General features: G+C 41.1%; 1 protein-coding gene across 5 annotated transcripts in view; it reads right to left on the bottom strand.

The window, feature by feature from the left end:
* SKIL (SKI like proto-oncogene) overlaps positions 1–18018 on the bottom strand; it is a 47940-nt gene that overhangs the window by 16153 nt on the left and 13769 nt on the right. For all 5 annotated transcript variants that reach the window (XM_029615182.1, XM_029615183.1, XM_029615184.1 and 2 more), the window contains exons 3-6: positions 17501–17598; positions 5074–5321; positions 3867–4024; positions 1241–1465 (exon numbers count right to left, since the gene is read on the bottom strand). In XM_029615182.1, the coding sequence (XP_029471042.1) occupies positions 1241–1465; positions 3867–4024; positions 5074–5321; positions 17501–17598 (729 nt within the window). The remainder of the gene's footprint in view (positions 1–1240; positions 1466–3866; positions 4025–5073; positions 5322–17500; positions 17599–18018) is intronic.

Raw genomic sequence — 18018 nt, forward strand, 5'->3', positions numbered from 1 at the left:
CATCATTCAGCTCTTTGTGCTATACTCGATCCTTCTGATGTCTATGGGGACATCTGACGAGCATCAGTAGCGAGCTGTTGCGAGTCACTTAAAATTCATCATGGCAAGTGAAGCCATGATGGGGGATTTCCAAAACTGCCCACAGGAATGAAATCAAAATCCATATTAAAAAAAAAAAAACAAAAAAAAGAGGGCTTCACAATTATAACTACAAATCTGCCAGCTGGTTCTGCTGATGGATATGGGAATGATCCCAGGGGTCAATGTCTTCTCTCCTCTTTGATGCTCCAGATTTGACCAAAAGCTACAAAACAACTAAAGCCATTTCTCTCCCAAGCTTTGCAACCAGGGCCTGTCCCAGAATTACCAGAAAAGAGGCAGTATGCCCGGTGCACTCCCAAAATACACAGTAGCCTTTCACCCTCTACAATTGTTCATATCCTTCCATTCGTAGCAACCAAGACTCTGCCTTAACTCTAAATCTCTTGATTTTTGTTATATTACTTGTCTGTCTGAACTAGACTGTAAGCTCCCAGTAATAGGGACTGTCCATTATATATTGCTGTACAGCTCTCTGTACATCTGGTATGCGCTATGCAAATCATAACAACAATACGGATGTCCAATATCAACTGAACCCAGGGTATTTACTCTCAATACTATCAAACCCATCTCGCAAAGGTTTTCATGGTCTCGGGAGATCTCTCTGTGCATAACTGAGGCCCAGTACAAGCTCGAGCCTCATCTGTCGAGGGTTTTTCCCCATAGGCATAGAAACTAATTAGGCTCTTAGCTACAGAGAGTGTATAACAGGATACAAAAAGGCAAATACCATTGCCCTGTTAATTACAACATTGAATAGTATGGTTGTTTTTATTTAAAATCGAGAGTAATATTTACAAAGGCAGCAGTGCTAAGGCTTCCATACAAAGTCTAATAATCACTGGCACCTGGACCGTGCAGTGGTTTCATGAAGTAAGAAAAATGCCCATCAGGCACTACACTGAGACCCACCAAGCTCACGTCACAATGGATTAGGGTTTTATTCTTTCGGGCTGCTACTTTCATGTTTTCAAACCACTCTCTTATCTTGACATGCAAGTGGTAGTTCTTTGAAAGCAGTCTAAAGAAATGCCACACTTAATTACACTTAATTACCAGAAGACATTTAAATTATCACAATGACCTGTAAGGCTGGAACAAGCAGCGGCTCAGACTGGCTGCCACGGTCATGCCTCACCTGTGCTGCATATTCTGCTTCTTTGTCTTTTCCTAAACTGGAGTCGCAGGTGCATTTGTGCTGCTTCACCTGCTCCAACTTTTGCTCCAAGTCCTTCTGCTCGACGTAGAGCTCTTCCATCTTCTCGGCATGCTCCGCCTGCACAGCCTCCAGTTCTTTCTGTAAACTCTGCTCTTCCCCAGCCACTTCTTTCAGGGTCTTGGAACTGCTCAATTTTTCCCCTTCCTGACCAAAGGAAAGCACAGAAAAACCTTACACAGCCTGGAAGATAGAGTGCTGCACAAAAGCTTGAAGAAAAAGTCATTTCTAGCACATCTGCAATACACTTGTATGAATAACAAAGCTGAGAAGAGTCACACAAATATAATAAATAGTGCTGCTCCACTCTCTCTTACTAAAGGACCTATGCATAGGGTTTCAAAAGGCGAGTGGTCTGCCCCGGGAGCAGAAGGCATTGTCTCTGGCCTCCAATTAGGGTCCCAGTAATCAGTGGCGGCAGCAACATCTTCAGCCCCCTGTCAAAGCCCTGGGAACTGCCAGCAATACCCTTGGCCCTCCCTATTAAAGCCTGGTAGGGAATGGAGAGGAGAAAGAGGCTTTTCCAGTTCTGACTGGGGCCTGGGAGGAAGCATCGGGTAGGAGGGTTACACCTCGACGGGATGGGGGGAGAGAAGCAAAAAGAGTGGAAGTACCTGGGTGGAGTGGGGCATGTGCATTTATTTGCCAGGGAAATGCATTCATCGTGTATTCCTGACGTGCCAACCCCTACCCTCCCCACCCCCCAAAAAAAATTATTGGAGGGAGAATATTGATCATGAGTTCATCCCTGGCAAGTAAGTCCTGGGGGAACTTTTGAGTCCTTTAAAAAAAAAAAAAGTTTATATATATATATATATTTTTTTTTTTTTTTTTTTTTTTTAAATTAATATAGGGGAAAATGTTACAGTTTCATTTATTCATATTTATTTCAGCTTAATAGTTGTCCCTTGTTTGCAGTCATCAGAGGTATTGCGCTGAAGAGAAAATATCAATTCTACCATGGATTTATTTATGTAAAGTACTTCTCAACCACACACGTCAATAGATCTTGGTGGCTTATAGAGTTAAAAACAACATGTAACATTACAACAAAACATAAATAATGAGTAAAACAGAACAAGATCACTTGTGCTGGTGAATACCCTGCCGCTTGGTCTCTGCGCAAAACACGTTAGACAGTGCTGAAAAAACAGTCAGTGTGCCACTAAATCGGATAAAAACAAACAATCAGATATTTTAGATGTGCTGCTGAAGGCATCTGATGAGGCAGACAACTTTACATTTAAAGCCCCATTTAGTTTTTAGAATAGAGATGCCCAATATGCAAAGCTGAATTATGGAAACAACCTGCTACTTCTAGAAATCTCTTGGCATGACTTGCAAGTCTACCATTTCTCCTGAAGTAGTTCTTCATTATATGCCTATTACTGTTTGTGTTAAGCAAACTATAAATTCTTCCAATGCAAAACTAACATTTTCTTGGCAGCTAAGTTTAGGGAAACCGTAAAACCCTCTTTTGCAATGTAACAAAATCTACTGGATTAGTTCTAAAGCATCCCAAACTTATGTCTAAGTTCTGCAGTGTCACCCTGGTTGGACTGAATGCATGCCGAATATACTTTAAAACAGCAATAAGTGTAGGGGGAAAATGTTTTCGTCATTGTACCATCCCTACACACCCATTACAAACTCCTGTCCCTTAATGGAAAACCTGCAGCGAGCTGGAACTCTGCAGTGACAATGTGCGGTCCCAAGGGCGTTCAGGACGGTGGCTGCTTTTAGAAACTGTTGCTCGAGGAACAGAAACTACTCGAGTGCAGCAAATTAATGAAAGGCAGCAACAAACCAAGAGCATAACATGCATATCTAACCACACACTTAAGTTTGTGTACCTGTTCAAAATATGCACTACAGACGTGTATTTATTTGGCCCACTTGTTTATAGCCAACATATTGCGGCAGCTCTGTGACTTGTGCGACATCCAATCTAACTCGGCAAAAATTTGCTAAAACCTTCACGGTTGTCAAGTTGTTACAGATGTGTGCACTAAGCTCTGGAAAGCTCAGGTTTACCTAGCCTTGGCTGGAGCAGGAGCTTAAATATCAACTTTCTGTTAATATCCAAACGGTAAGCAGTATGTTCTCTTGGAGGACCTGATTTTACATGGATGGAGTTTTCACGGCTTTGTCTCACCAAAAAAAAAAAAAAAAAGGTCAGAGTCCTGTAAAATGCATCTTGAAATGCATAATGAAGTCTAATCTGTTAACGTGAAGAATGGGATGATTGGCATTTCTGCCTTGCCGGAGAACAAAACACAAAACAGATGATGTGCTCTCTAATGCTATTAACAGGTTACCTGATGCAATTACTACACTGATTCAGAGGGACTGAACCAGAAAGGTCCCTGCAAGCATGGACCATCTGCCAAACCTGGGCTAGTAGAAACCACCTCTCGTTCCCCTCCAGAAAAGACAGGGCTGTGCTCACTGCAAGTACATGACATTTCCACATCGGCTGGCCTAAGTATTCTGTAAGATACACGAAGGGCTGGTGGTACACACATAAAAAGAAAAGTGGCTCAACTACCATCTGCTGATTCTTCTGCAAGATGGAATTCAGTTTGTCTTGCTGCTTAAGGTAGCTCTTCACTACTTCCTCCATGATTCGTCCCTTGTCGTCCTCCCTCGTGTCTTTGTTAAGAGGCGAGTAGGAGGTTTGTGTATCACTGTCCATGTATTTGGGTTCTGTAAAAACAGTAAAAAAAGACTAAGTCAATGATAACTTCAGGACAGTAATCTACCTTCAGAATAAAGTTAAACTGGCAGATCCTTATCGGATTAAAAAAAAAAAAAAGAAAACAAACAAGAAAATATTCAGAGGGCTAAAAATTTGAAAAAAAAATTCTCTTATAAATGAAAATCTTTTAACTAGAAGTTAGCTGAAGTCAGATTTCATTGCATTAATTGTGTAACAAAAGACCTGTTCATACTTATGTTAAATCGCATAAATTACATAAAACAGAATGGTCTATGCTTCTGTATATCACAGAAAAAGAAATACAAATGTTAGCAAGCAAGGGGCTGGGGAGAGGAGGGGGTTACACTATAGCCACTCCAAAATTAGCCTTAGCAGCGCCCCCCCCCCCCCCCCCCAATCACCCCTCCCAGCACAAAGATCAAACAATTTTAGGATTGGCAACTAATTTCATCTCTCCCTCCGATCTCACTGCTTGTGCTGCTGACTGGGGCCAGACCAGGGACCCAGCCAGTGCAAGCGCCTAGGATCCCTCTTCTGGCTTCCATGACGGCACAAGGCCTTGCACGTAATGTGGGCTCAGACCCCGCATTCACTGCCTGATGCTGCCACCGGGCAGAGGACTGGTCCAAACAGCTTCCCTGCCCTCTGATGAAATTGACAGGAATGGGGGTAAGAACATAAGAACATGCCATACTGGGTCAGACCAAGGGTCCATCGAGCCCAGCATCCTGTTTCCAACGGTGGCCAAACCCGGCCATAAGATGCCTATTACCCCTTACTGAATAAGGGGGTAAAGCCAGCGCGTCGAAAATGCACGTCCAATTGCCGGTTAACAGTGCGCTCCACCAGAGCGCACTTTACTGTATTGGCCTGTTAGTGTTCACCCCTTCAGGAGCAATCCATCCCCAGTGGTGGCTTGTTTTAGCCATGTGCTTCCTAGCTGTTCCTCCAAGATTAGGCTGAAAAATGTGGGGACCGGGACCAGACCTGGGTCAGCCTTTGCTGAAACGTTAGAAGGAAACCCCCACCTACTCACCGGAGGAGTTACACACTTCTGCGCCTATTCTTAGGTCTACCCTCTCCTGCTCCTCGAGGGACAGCTCTGGATAGGAGGTGGCGTTTCTAGATTTGCCATTGCTTGTATGCTTGTCTGGCTTTCCTGCTGCAGATTTTGGTGCTTCTGAACCCTTGCCCACGGTCTTGACGGGATCTTTACACCGTGGCACCACAGACGTAAGGGACACGTTTGGAGCAAGCACTTTATCATACATGTACAGGTAGTAGCTGGAAAACAGAACAGCAAAGCTCATAGTTAAAGTCTGGTTAAAATACCAGCACTACAAAAAGTTTTACACCTCCCCAGCTGATTGTATCTTATTTCTGAGAAAACAGTATTGCAGAGTGCTAACAGCAGTCTTGATCCTGGGGGAAAAAAACAAAAACTAGAATCCTGGGAGTCTATGGATCCTTTTATTTGCCAAATAAAAAAAAAAGATGCAGCTTTCAGAACTGCACTTATTCCCCTTCTTTAGATACCAGAGGGGGGGTAACGGTGATGAAAGTTCCTCTTACTGAGTCACGACCACCCTTCTAAATTTAAGTCAAACAGGGTTGCTGCTGTACTGCCCCTCATCAGAATACAAAACAACTGAAAAGCAAACCTGTGGGAAAAAAAAGATTTTTTTTAAATTGGTAGAGAAGAGAATTTGATGTTATAACATAAACCACTTGGTTTCTTATGGGATTGCAAGCAATATATGAAATCTAATAAAAAAAAAAATAAAAAAAAGAAGAAATGTACATTTTTATAAAAAGTATAAATATAGGCAAAAAAGGTAATTAGAGTAAAAATGAAAGGGGCTCTAAGAGCAATAGCAAAAGAGGAAAGAAGAGAGGTAGTGAAGAGGGGAAGCTGACATTCTGAGCTGCCACTTTAAGCTGCTGCTTTAAGCTGCTATTAATATACGGGGTTCGCCATCTTTTTGGAGATGGAAACGGAGGGAGCAGCGCTTAGGCGAGCTCGCCATTGAATTTAAAAAAGGCTAAAACATTATACCACTTTGGACGCAATTTGAGTGGCTTCTCCTGAAGAAGATTTGTCGAAACTTGGCCTCGTCGGGGCAAGTGCCGCTGTAAAGACTGATTCCAAGGACTTTGATCGTAAAAGTGTCACAAGCTAAGTAACGTTCTGCTCTTTAAATGAATGGCGACCTGATTTCCTTGTTACACATCTAGTGTTTCAAACATATGTTTCAAACACATGTTTTTTGCCAACTTTTTTCGATGAAGTATTAAGATCTACTAGGTCAATAACAAGATATAACACGAAAATAGGTTAGGTGAAATTCATTTTTAAAAAAAAACACAAAAAGAAAAGTTTTTCTAATAAATTATTTAAAAAAGATTGAAGTGGTGGAGGGTGGTGCTCATGATTATATTACAAAATTGAGCCAGACACCAAGGTTTGGTGTTCTGGTCATTATATGAAGCATCACCTAACACTTGCACAATATTTAAAAAAATATTTAAAAAATACATTTAAGAATTTTCCAGTTTTTGGGACACGTGGGTGTGTTTTAATAAAATTCATTAAAGAAAAGCCTGTTCAAAAATATTTAAAGAGATTTCTTAATTTAAGACAACAATATTGTAGTTGTGTGGGTTGTTTGATTAATGATTAATATACGGGGGCAGGACAATGTAAAAATACAGCATAGCTTTGCCTTCCCATTCTGTCCGCATGAAAAATGAAATGTTTACTCTCTGAAGTCCTCTGCCTCTGTTCATCCTCACAGGAGATCTCCGTCATCTGAATGGCACATCAGCCACCTCGTGGTTTCCCGCCAGGATGAATGGACAGCAATTCTAGGCAACTACATCTAGAATAGTTGTTACTTATATTTAAAGCTTTCTACATGTGATACGGTATAGTACATAATGGTTCCTTTTACATACCATGCTTAGAAACAACTTTACATCTCCCCTTCCCATCCCTGCTCCCCGCCTCAGCAGCAATCGCAAAAACACTTAACACTTAGCCACTTTTAACTTCTTCTCTATTTAGTTATTTATATTCCGCCTTTCAGCACTTCAAAGCGGATTACATTCCTCAAAAACCATAAATATGAAGAGGCTGATATTCAGCGCTACTTATCAAACTCCCCGCTCCATGTGGCAATGCTGCAGAAATGCATCCCATGTGTTCGTGAAAACCTTTTTCAAGTTAGCTCCCTGCCCCACACATTTTTCCAGAATTAATAGACCGCGCGATGCACTTCTCCATTGCATCGGAGATGGAGATTCAGGAGATCTCCAACACTGAAGGACAGATTTCTTAGCTAATAGAAAAGCTTTTCTGAACCTTGCTTTTGCTTCTCGCCTTTGTTACTAGGTGGGAGAGATGACAACGCTTCAAAGACAACCATACCTGCTTTCAGCTGTAATCAAAGTTCTGCAACTTCCCCTACATATTTTTTTTTTTAGTATTTTGATCCAAAATTGTCTATGATCGCACAACCAGAAGGCATAACCCAAAGTGTCTGCCTCCCCGCTCCATTTTATACACTTCCAACCGTGAAAGTTTTGCTAAATTGTTTTTCGCAGCGACAAGCCTATCTCATTAGGAATTTCTGCTGCATCGCTCTTAGCAAAACATTGTCTGTAGTGGACTTGATATGTTTGAAACAGTCTGTGTAAATGCAAGCCCAGCTCCCACTTCCAGGTCTGTAATAAAGCATTAACCTCCAGGTCTTTGTCTCTGTTATTGCGAAATACAGAGATGACATGGTATGCCTGTCTGAGTCTTCCAAAATAAACAATTCCTCCAAGGCTTCCCTTCTACTTCCATGTAAGAACATAAGAACATAAGAAATTGCCATGCTGGGTCAGACCAAGGGTCCATCAAGCCCAGCATCCTGTTTCCAACAGAGGCCAAAACCAGGCCACAAGAACCTAGCAATTACCCAAACACTAAGAAGAACCCATGCTATTGATGCAATTAATAGCAGTGGCTATTCCCTAAGTATAATTGATTAATAGCCATTAATGGACTTCTCCTCCAAGAACTTATCCAAACCTTTTTTGAACCCAGCTACACTAAGTGCACTAACCACATCCTCTGGCAACAAATTCCAGAGCTTTATTGTGCGTTGAGTGAAAAAGAATTTTCTCCGATTAGTCTTAAATGTGCTACTTGCTAACTTCATGGAGTGCCCCCTAGTCCTTCTATTATTCGAAAGTGTAAATAACCGAGTCACATCTACTCATTCAAGACCTCTCATGATCTTAAAGACCTCTATCATATCCCCCCTCAGCCGTCTCTTCTCCAAGCTGAACAGCCCTAACCTCTTCAACCTTTCTTCATAGGGGAGCTGTTCCATCCCCTTTATTATTTTGGTTGCCCTTCTCTGTACCTTCTCCATCGCAACTATATCTTTTTTGAGATGCGGTGACCAGAATTGTACACAGTATTCAAGGTGCGGTCTCACCATGGAGCTATACAGAGGCATTATGACATTTTCCGTTCTATTAACCATTCCCTTCCTAATAATTCCTAACATTCTGTTTGCTTTTTTGACTGCTGCAGCACACTGAGCTGACGATTTTAAAGTATTATCCACTATGATGCCTAGATCTTTTTCCTAGGTGGTAGCTCCTAATATGGAACCTAACATCGTGTAACTGCAGCAAGGGTTATTTTTCCCTATGTGCATCACCTTGCACTTGTCCACATTAAATTTCATCTGCCATTTGGATGCCCAATCTTCCAGTCTTTGCAAGGTCCTCCTGTAATGTATCACAGTCTGCTTGTGATTTAACTACTCTGAATAATTTTGTATCATCCGCAAATTTGATAACCTCACTTGTCGTATTCCTTCCAGATCATTTATATATATATTGAAAAGCACCAGTCCAAGTACAGATCCCTGAGCACTCCACTGTTTACCCTTTTCCACTGAGAAAATTGACCATTTAGTCCTACTCTCTGTTTCCTGTCTTTTAACCAGTTTGTAATCCACGAAAGGACATCGCCTCCTATCCCATGACTTTTTAGTTTTCGTAGAAGCCTCTCATGAGGGACTTTGTCAAACGCCTTCTGAAAATCCAAATACACTACATCTACCGGTTCACCTTTATCCATATGTTTATTAACCCCTTCAAAAAAATGAAGCAGATTTGTTAGGCAAGACTTCCCTTGGGTAAATCCATGTTGACTATGTTCCATTAAATCATGTCTTTCTATATGCTCTAAGATTTTGATCTTGAGAATAGTTTCCACTATTTTTCCCGGCACTGAAGTCAGGCTCACTGGTCTATAGTTACCCGGATCGCCCCTGGAACCTTTTTTAAATATTGGGGTTATATTATTGGCCACCCTCCAGTCTTCAAGTACAATGGATGATTTTAATGATAGGTTACAAATTTTAACTAATAGATCAGAAATTTCATTTTTTAGTTCCTTCAGAATCCTAGGATGCATACCATCCGGTCCAGGTGATTTGCTACTCTTTAGTTTGTCAATCTGGCCTACTACATCTTCCAGGTTCTCAGTGATTTCGTTCAGTTCGTCTGAGTCCTCACCCCTGAAAACCATCTCTGGAACTGGTATCTCCCCAACAGCCTCATTAGTAAACACAGAGGCAAAGAATTAATTTAGTTTTTCTGCAATGGCCTTATCTTCCCTAAGAGCCCCTTTAATCCCTCTGTCATCTAATGGTCCAACCGACTCCCTCACAGGTTTCTTGCTTTGGATATATTTTAAAAAGTTTTTATTATGAGTTTTTGCCTCTATGGCCAACTTCATTTCAAATTCTCTCTTCACCTGTCTTATCAATGTTTTACACTTACCTTGACAATGCTTATGTTTTATCCTATTTTCTTCAGATGGATCCTTCTTCCAATTTTTGAAGGATGTTTTTTTGGCTAAAATAGCCTCTTTCACCTCACCTTTTAACCATGACGGTAATCGTTTTGCCTTCCTTCCACCTTTCTTAATGCGCGGAATACATATGGACTGCGCCTCTAGGATTGTATTTTTAAACAATATCCAAGCCTATTGAACACTTTTAACCTTTGCAGCTGCACCTGTCAGGTTTTTTCTAACTATTTTCCTCATTTTATCAAAGTTTCCCTTTTTAAAATTTAGTGTTAGAGCTGCAGATTTACTTATTGTCCCCCTTCCAGTTATTAAATCAAATTCGACAAATTCGAATTAACATCGACCAAAGAGATCGAATCCATTCTAAAAAGGCAGAAACCATCCAGCCACCCATCGGACAACATACCTTCCAAGCTACTGCTACTTATCCCAAACATAATCTCTGGTCCCTTAACAAAAATCATAAACTGCTGCTTAACAAGGTCTCTACCCAGATAGTCTAAAAAATGCATCCCTGAAACCACTCCTCAAGAAACATAACCTAGACCCTGGTACTCTGGCTAATTTCCGCCCTATCTCGAATCTACCATTTTTAGCCAAACTCACAGAGAAATTGGTCAACACCCAGCTCTCGGATTATTTAGAAGATCACAACTTACTTTTCCCTTCCCAATACGGTTTCCGCAAATCTCGCAGCACAGAAACCCTACTCATATCTCTAACTGACCATATTATTATGGGGCTAGATAAAAGACACTCCTTTCTCCTAATCCTTTTAGACATCTCGGTGGCTTTCGACACAGTCAACCATCCCATCCTCTTGAATCGCCTTTCAGACATAGGCATATCGGGAACAGTCCACAATTGGTTCAAATCATTCCTCAGTAATAGAAGTTTTAAAGTCAAAATCAACAACAAAGAATCTCCATCTACAATTTCCTCTCTAGGCGTACCACAAGGTTCTTCCCTATCACCTACCCTTTTCAATATTTACCTCCTTCCCCTTTGCCAATTGTTAACTAGTCTTAACTTCATTCACTACATCTATGCAGACGATGTTCAGATTCTTATTCCCATAACAGAATCTATTAACAAATCCCTCGCACTCTGGAACAACAGCTTACAAGCCATCACTAATCTCCTCAACAGTCTAAATCTGGTCCTCAATGCCTCTAAGACTGAACTCCTCTTCATTTCCTCCAACCAAGAAAACCTCCCGTCTCAGATCCATCACAAACACCTTCTCACCCACACGCATGTGAGAGACCTTGGAGTACTTATAGACAACCGTCTTAACCTAAAGAACATGATCAAAACCACAACTAAAGAGTGCTTCTACAGACTTCAGGTGTTAAAAAGACTTAAACCTCTCCTATATTTTCATGACTTTAGGACTGTTCTCCAATCCCTAATATTTGCCAAAATTGACTACTGCAGCGCTCTCCTCATCAGCCTACCCAGCACAACAATCAAGCCCTTACAGATGATACAGAATGCCGCAGCGAGAATTTTGACAAGCACCAACCAGAGAGACCATATTACGCCCATCCTCCGCAATCTACACTGGTTACCAGTCAGTCACAGGGCTCTACACAAATCTCTAACTCTAATTCACAAATCAATTCATAACCACCTCCATCTCGACCTTGAATTCCCACTCAAACTCCACACTTCCAACAGACCAATGAGAGAAACCTACAAAGGAGCTCTACAAGCCCCGCCAGCTAAAGCCACACGACTCATCTCTACCAGGGACCGAGCTTTTTCTACAGCAGGTCCAGCCATTTGGAAAAACCGTCCCTGCAGATCTCAGAATGGAACCGTGCCTACCAACATTTAAAAAAAAACTCAAAACCTGGCTCTTCTTACAAGCCTTCCCTGATCCTTTAAACTTTCATTAGATAACTACTCAGATTATGAATATGAATATGAATTTCGAACTTCGCCACTCCAATTCTCACCTCATTCAATAGTTTGCTACCCTAATAAGCTAACTAGCTCTAGACCAGGCTCGGACATTTCACAATGTATATAATTTAATACACTCTTAAGGCTTCTCTTTTTCCAGCTGAACCAGCTTCCAAGTTCAAGGTCCTTGTTATTATGTAACTTTTGCTTCTCTGCTCTTGTCTCCGCTAATTATAAAAAAGTTGTTCCTTATGTTACGTTATGTTATACTGTTCTACCCCTGTTCGATGTAAACCGACCTGATATGGTATTCAACCTTGAAGGTCGGTATAGAAAAATGTTAAATAAAATAAATAAATAAAATTAGTTTAAATTTGATCATGTTATGATCACTGTTGCCAAGTGGCCCCACCACTGTTACTTCTTTCACCAAATCTTGCGTTCCACTAAGAATTAAATCTAAAATAGCTCCCTCTCTTGTTGGTTCCTGAACCAATTGCTCCATGAAGCAATCATTTATTACATCCAGGAACTTTATGTCTCTAGCAAGTCCTGATTTACATTTACCCAGTCAATATTGGGGTAATTGAAATCTCCCATTATTATTGCACTGCCAAATTGGTTTGCTTCCCTGATTTCTCTTAGCATTTCATCATCTGTCTGACCATTTTGTCCAGGTGGACGGTAGTATACTCCTATCACTATACTCTTACCCAACACACATGGGATTTCTACCCATATAGATTCTACTGAGCATTTACTCTCTTGTATGATCTTTATCCTGTTGGACTCTATACTCTCCCGGACATAAAGTGCCACACCCCCACCAAGTTGATCCTCCCTATCATTGCGATATAATTTGTACCCACTTTATCCAGTCACTCACTTGAAGAAATGCATAACATTCTTTCCATTCAATGCCATTATTGCTGAGCTCTTGGAAAGTCACTAGCATGCCCACGTCATTTATCCTGTGAGAAACTGATTGTAGCCCCTCAATTCTCCAATGGTCAAAAGGTGCCTTTCCTAGAGAAAAGTCTCCATTTTCCTTAACTGCTAACTAGGGAGACATTTAATATTAAAGCCTGAATCTAGGGCTTTGCCATTTCCAAGTTTTCAGCCCTGGTGTTATTGTTTACTGCCTCTAATATTTGTCAAAAGCCTTGAAGGTGTTACATATATAATATACAGCAGGTCCAAGCATCCGCAAACAAGATCTCCATATCTCCATATCCATCCACATTAGACGATCAACCTGTTCACGAGCTATGGAACCGTGCTACTCCTCGATTTACTTCATATTTTAGTACCTTCGCTAATAATCTAACCTGCACTAGCCCGGACTCCATTATGACTTCTTGTTTTAAGTTATTGCCCTACTCGGGCCTTTATTTTTCAGCTGTCAAGCTTCCAAGTTTATAGTCCTTGTTTAATGTAACTTTGTTCTCCTTCTGATTATAAATTGTTGTTCCGTTTGTTACAGTTCTCTATCCCCGTTCGATGTAAACCGATCTGATATGGTATTTAACCATGAAGGTCGGTATAGAAAAATGCTAAATAAATAAGTAAATAAATAAATAAAAGGTATAGAGTATGTGGTATTCATTAAGCAATCCCCTACAAACTGCATATTATTCATTATGTTGTAAAGCTTAAGATTTGGAAAACCTAATCTACGGTGGTCCCATTTCCTTATTATGGTAGAGAGGGTATTCGAGGCTTTTCCTCCCTTCAAAGAAATGTCCTCACCGCCCTACCAATGAGGTCCCTAGAAACTTAGAAATGTGACAGGAAAAAATAATATCTAGTCTGCCCATTCACCCAACTAATTTAGCTTTACAATTTCTAATCGCTCCCTCGGAGATACTCTGTATTTATACTAAACTTTCTTGAATTCAGATACTGTTTTTGACTCCATATCTCCACTGAGTCTGCTCCATGCATCCACTATCCTCTCTGTAAAGAAATAAGTTCCTAAGATTACTCCTGAGCTGCCTACCCCTTTCATCCTCATCCCATCTTTTAATAAAACAAGAGGGAATCAGTTGAAATGAATATATATAAGAACATAAGAACATAAGAACATAAGAACATAAGAAATTGCCGTGCTGGGTCAGACCAAGGGTGCATCAAGCCCAGCATCCTGTTTCCAACAGAGGCCAAAACCAGGCCACAAGAACATGGCAATTACCCAAACACTAAGAATATCCCATGCTACTGATGCAATTAATAGCAGTGGCTATTCCCTAAGTAAACTTGATTAATAGCCGTTAATGGACTTCTCCTCCAAGAACTTATCCAAACCTTTTTTGAACCCAGCTACACTAATTGCACTAACCACATCCTCTGGCAACAAATTCCAGAGCTTTATTGTGCGTTGAGTGAAAAAGAATTTTCTCCGATTAGTCTTAAATGTGCTACTTGCTAACTTCATGGAATGCCCCCTAGTCCTTCTATTATTCGAAAGTGTAAATAACCGATTCACATCTACTCGTTCAAGACCTCTCATGATCTTAAAGACCTCTATATATGATAAAGGTGTATCCCCTTCCCCACCCCCCAACAAAGAGAGATTAGGAGAGAGTCCAGCTCTGTAAAGACTTCCTTGCATTTGAAAGTAAAACTAGAAAATGTACTTTGTACAATTTGGTTAAATCCCTATCCAAAATGGATTTCCAAATACTTAAGAGTCTTCTGCCAACTACAGTTTTCACTTACATAACCTTATCCACAACCAAGGAAGAGGAGCAAATTACACTAAAATATTGTAATTTTCCAAAACATTTCTTGAAGCAAAAAAATAAAAATCTGCCAAAGCAGAAGCTTGGAAGAATGAGCACTATAGGCAATATTGGTGTCTGCAATTATTTTATCCTTGGTTCTTCCTTCTATTTTCTTTTTTAAGTAATAGCAGTGTTGTAAATACTTGCTGCCGCAGCATGGAAATCATTACATATTTATCTTTTAGAACTCTTTCTACTCCGTCTGTATTCTCATATTAAGAGGAAATATTTACATTTAATTACTTCTGAAATCTTCACACAGAAATCATGGTTATGATAACAAAATATGGTGGCATGCCTGACCTAAATGAGCTAATTAATAAGACAGACTGTGTGTCGTAACAAAATACAGTTCTCATGGGCCTGCCCCATGACTCAGTGGCAGGCTCACAGCTCCATTCTCAGAGGGGGAAATTGGGGCTTGCGCCTAATGGTTGGACTCCGTGCAAAGGCTAGGCTGGACAGAAATGGGGGGGGGGGGTAGAGAAGCAAAGAAAGTTACAACGTCCTCTCTCCCACCCCCCCCCCAAGTATTTAATGAAGGCTCATGGCATCTCCAGACAGTTGGGTTTCTACCATGTATATGCATGAGATAGAGCTGGAAGCAGAGCATGCAAACCTAGCTCATGCATATTCAGACCAGACTGGCTGGGCATGTCCAGAGGACTGAACTGAGAACCACTGCAATGGAGACTCATTCTAACTGAGCAGGAAACTCAGAGGAGGAGGAGGAGGAGGAAACTGCCAGGTCAAAAAATATATAGAGAATCAAATCCATAATCACTGATTTTAATTTTTGTAGTTATAGCTTGTATGTAACATTTCATCCAAAATTCTGATTTCTCACTCCACAGATTCTAGTCCTTTTTTTTTTTTTTTTTTGGAAAAGTTATTTGTTTAAGAATTCCTATTAACAGCAGTGGTTACTTAGTCTGAATGTACCCTTGAGATCCCTAAATCTACACTTATCAGAACTCCGAGGATATTAAATTACAATTGTATTGATCGTATTCAGACTTTTATGCAGCTGATAGAAGATTGTGCGTGCAGTCACTTCAGGCTCTTCCTGAATAAAAATTCTGGTCTTGCCACTGCGTATCAGCATTATAAAAAGTTCTGGGACAGGCTAAAAATATTTTCATGAGAAATGGGAAGAGATGAGGGACTTAGAAAATCAGTTCAAGCTTTCTCTCCCTCAGAAACGTGACAAGAACGGCTGCTCAGGGAGCAAAAGAACATTAAACCCCTCTCCCCAGCAATGACACAAATCCCCCATGTGTGGTTCCTTATGAGGTCCCATTAGGCAATCAGTTTGCTTGCACTTGCTTTATCTTACAAGCTATATTTCCCTGAATAAGCAATATGACTTGAGCTGGCAGACCCATCCTTCCCATCCTGTATAAAGAAGGGAAGTCATTCTATGAGTGGTTCTCAATTCTAGCCATAGTTGCCCCGGACAGGGCTGGTTAAATCTGATTCTTACAACAAAACAGCACACGAAAAACCACTTAGAGCTGTACTCCGCACTCAAAATAAGGGCACCAAAAATCAAACAGTCATAAAGGTACGCTCCCATAATCAGCTGACAAACTGGGGCAGATTTTCAAAAGGGATACGCGCGTACTCCCCCGAAAACCTGCCCCAAGCTCTCCCTGAGCGTACAGAGCCTATGTTGCATAGGCTCGGCGGCGCACACAAGCCCCGGGACATGCGTTAAGTCCCGGGGCTTTCCTGGGGGGAGGGGGGGCTCCGAAACTGCTTCCGGGCCGGGGAATCGCGTGCCAGCAGCCGGCCGGCGCAGGCGTAACTTTTGTAATAAGGGCGAGGCGGGGGTTAAGTAGGGGAAGGGAGGGGAAGGTGCAGGGGGATGGAAGGAAAGTTCCCTCCGAGGAAGGCTGCGCGGCTCGGCGCGCGCAGGCTGCCGATTTTGCGCAGCCTTGCGCGCGCCCACCCCAGATTTTAAAAGATATGCGCGCATCTATTAAAATCCGGCGTACTCGTTTGCGCTAGTCGCGCGAATAAAAGTACACGCGGGCGTACTTTTTTAAAAATCTGCCCCACTATGTTTAAATCTTTATTAGTCAATGTCTGTTTTTATACACTTGCCAAAGTCTAAAAACTTTATCTATCCTTCACCGGACAGTAAGGTTCATTTTGCTCATTTCAACAACCAAGTTGAAGATTCCTTGCTGACCTCTATGACCTTTGCGGCAGCAGTTTTTGGAGTGGATTGCCAGGGATTAATCTCCTTTTTGAACTGATTACTACTTTCCATTGAAACACCTTATTGTGGGGTTTTATTTAAAGAGTTTTAAATAACGTGATTTTTTTTTGTTTGTTGTTCTTTTTTCGGGTCTATGTGTATGTGGTCATATATGTTTTGTTTTATGTGATTTTTGTGGGTTATATAATATGGGTTAAGGAGTGTTTTCTATTCTGTGCACAATAAAGTGAGGGATAGATAAGTGGACACATAGTTTTTAGACTTTGGCAAGTGTATAAAAACAGACATTGACTAATAAAGATTTAAACATAGCTTGTCAGCTGATTATGGTGAGCGTACATTTATGACTTATTTTTGATGTCCTTAATCTGATTCTTATACAAAATACATCTTGTGCACTTCACTGTGGAAATTCTGAAAACCAGGCCTGCCTAGGGACCACGAAAACTCGAGCTGAGGATTTCTCCTCAATAGCAAGTTTTGCACCATTTTCTCATTGTAAACTTTGGTAAACGCTGGTTCAAAAATCACAGGTTGTCAACTCCAGATAAGAAAAGTTGAATCACACAATTACTCAGTGTGAGTTGCCATTTACTGTCAGGCAATATGTAACATTTGTATAGCCGGCATCTGAATGAATAAGGCGACATGTAGAGAGATTTTGTTTTACCTGGGATGCATTAGTGAATGTTGCTGGCTGGCATGATCTCCTTCCTGCTTTATAACTGGAAACCACTGCTGGAATTCAATGCCCTGAGCAAGATCAGACTGCAAAAGAAGGAAATGAGATTTGTTTAATTTTAAAGTTGACTGCTTCAAGTTCTCTCAATCTGCTATTAAGAGAAGCCAAGAACCTCTCTCTATAAACAGAACTCAGATACAATAAACCTTTTCTCCCCACTTAAATTACAAAAATGATTCTCACTCCCAGTACTAAACATTCTCGCATGACTTCAACTGATCCAACTCTTGAGAATGAAAGAAAGATCCAATGTGTAGAAAAGGAAACTGGCAGAAGTATAGCGTGGGGCTGCCCTGGGGACTGTGGGCATACACCGGTTCGGTCCGTTGCCGATCGCAACCCTGACACCAGTTTTACTCTGCAGAGCAGGGCCTTGCCCATTTCTGCCAGGGGCTGAAAAATGATGGGTGCCCGGGTACATAAAAGTTAGTGCCTGATGTCCATCC

This window comes from Rhinatrema bivittatum, chromosome 9, assembly GCF_901001135.1.
Source record: "Rhinatrema bivittatum chromosome 9, aRhiBiv1.1, whole genome shotgun sequence".
NCBI lineage: Eukaryota > Metazoa > Chordata > Amphibia > Gymnophiona > Rhinatrematidae > Rhinatrema > Rhinatrema bivittatum.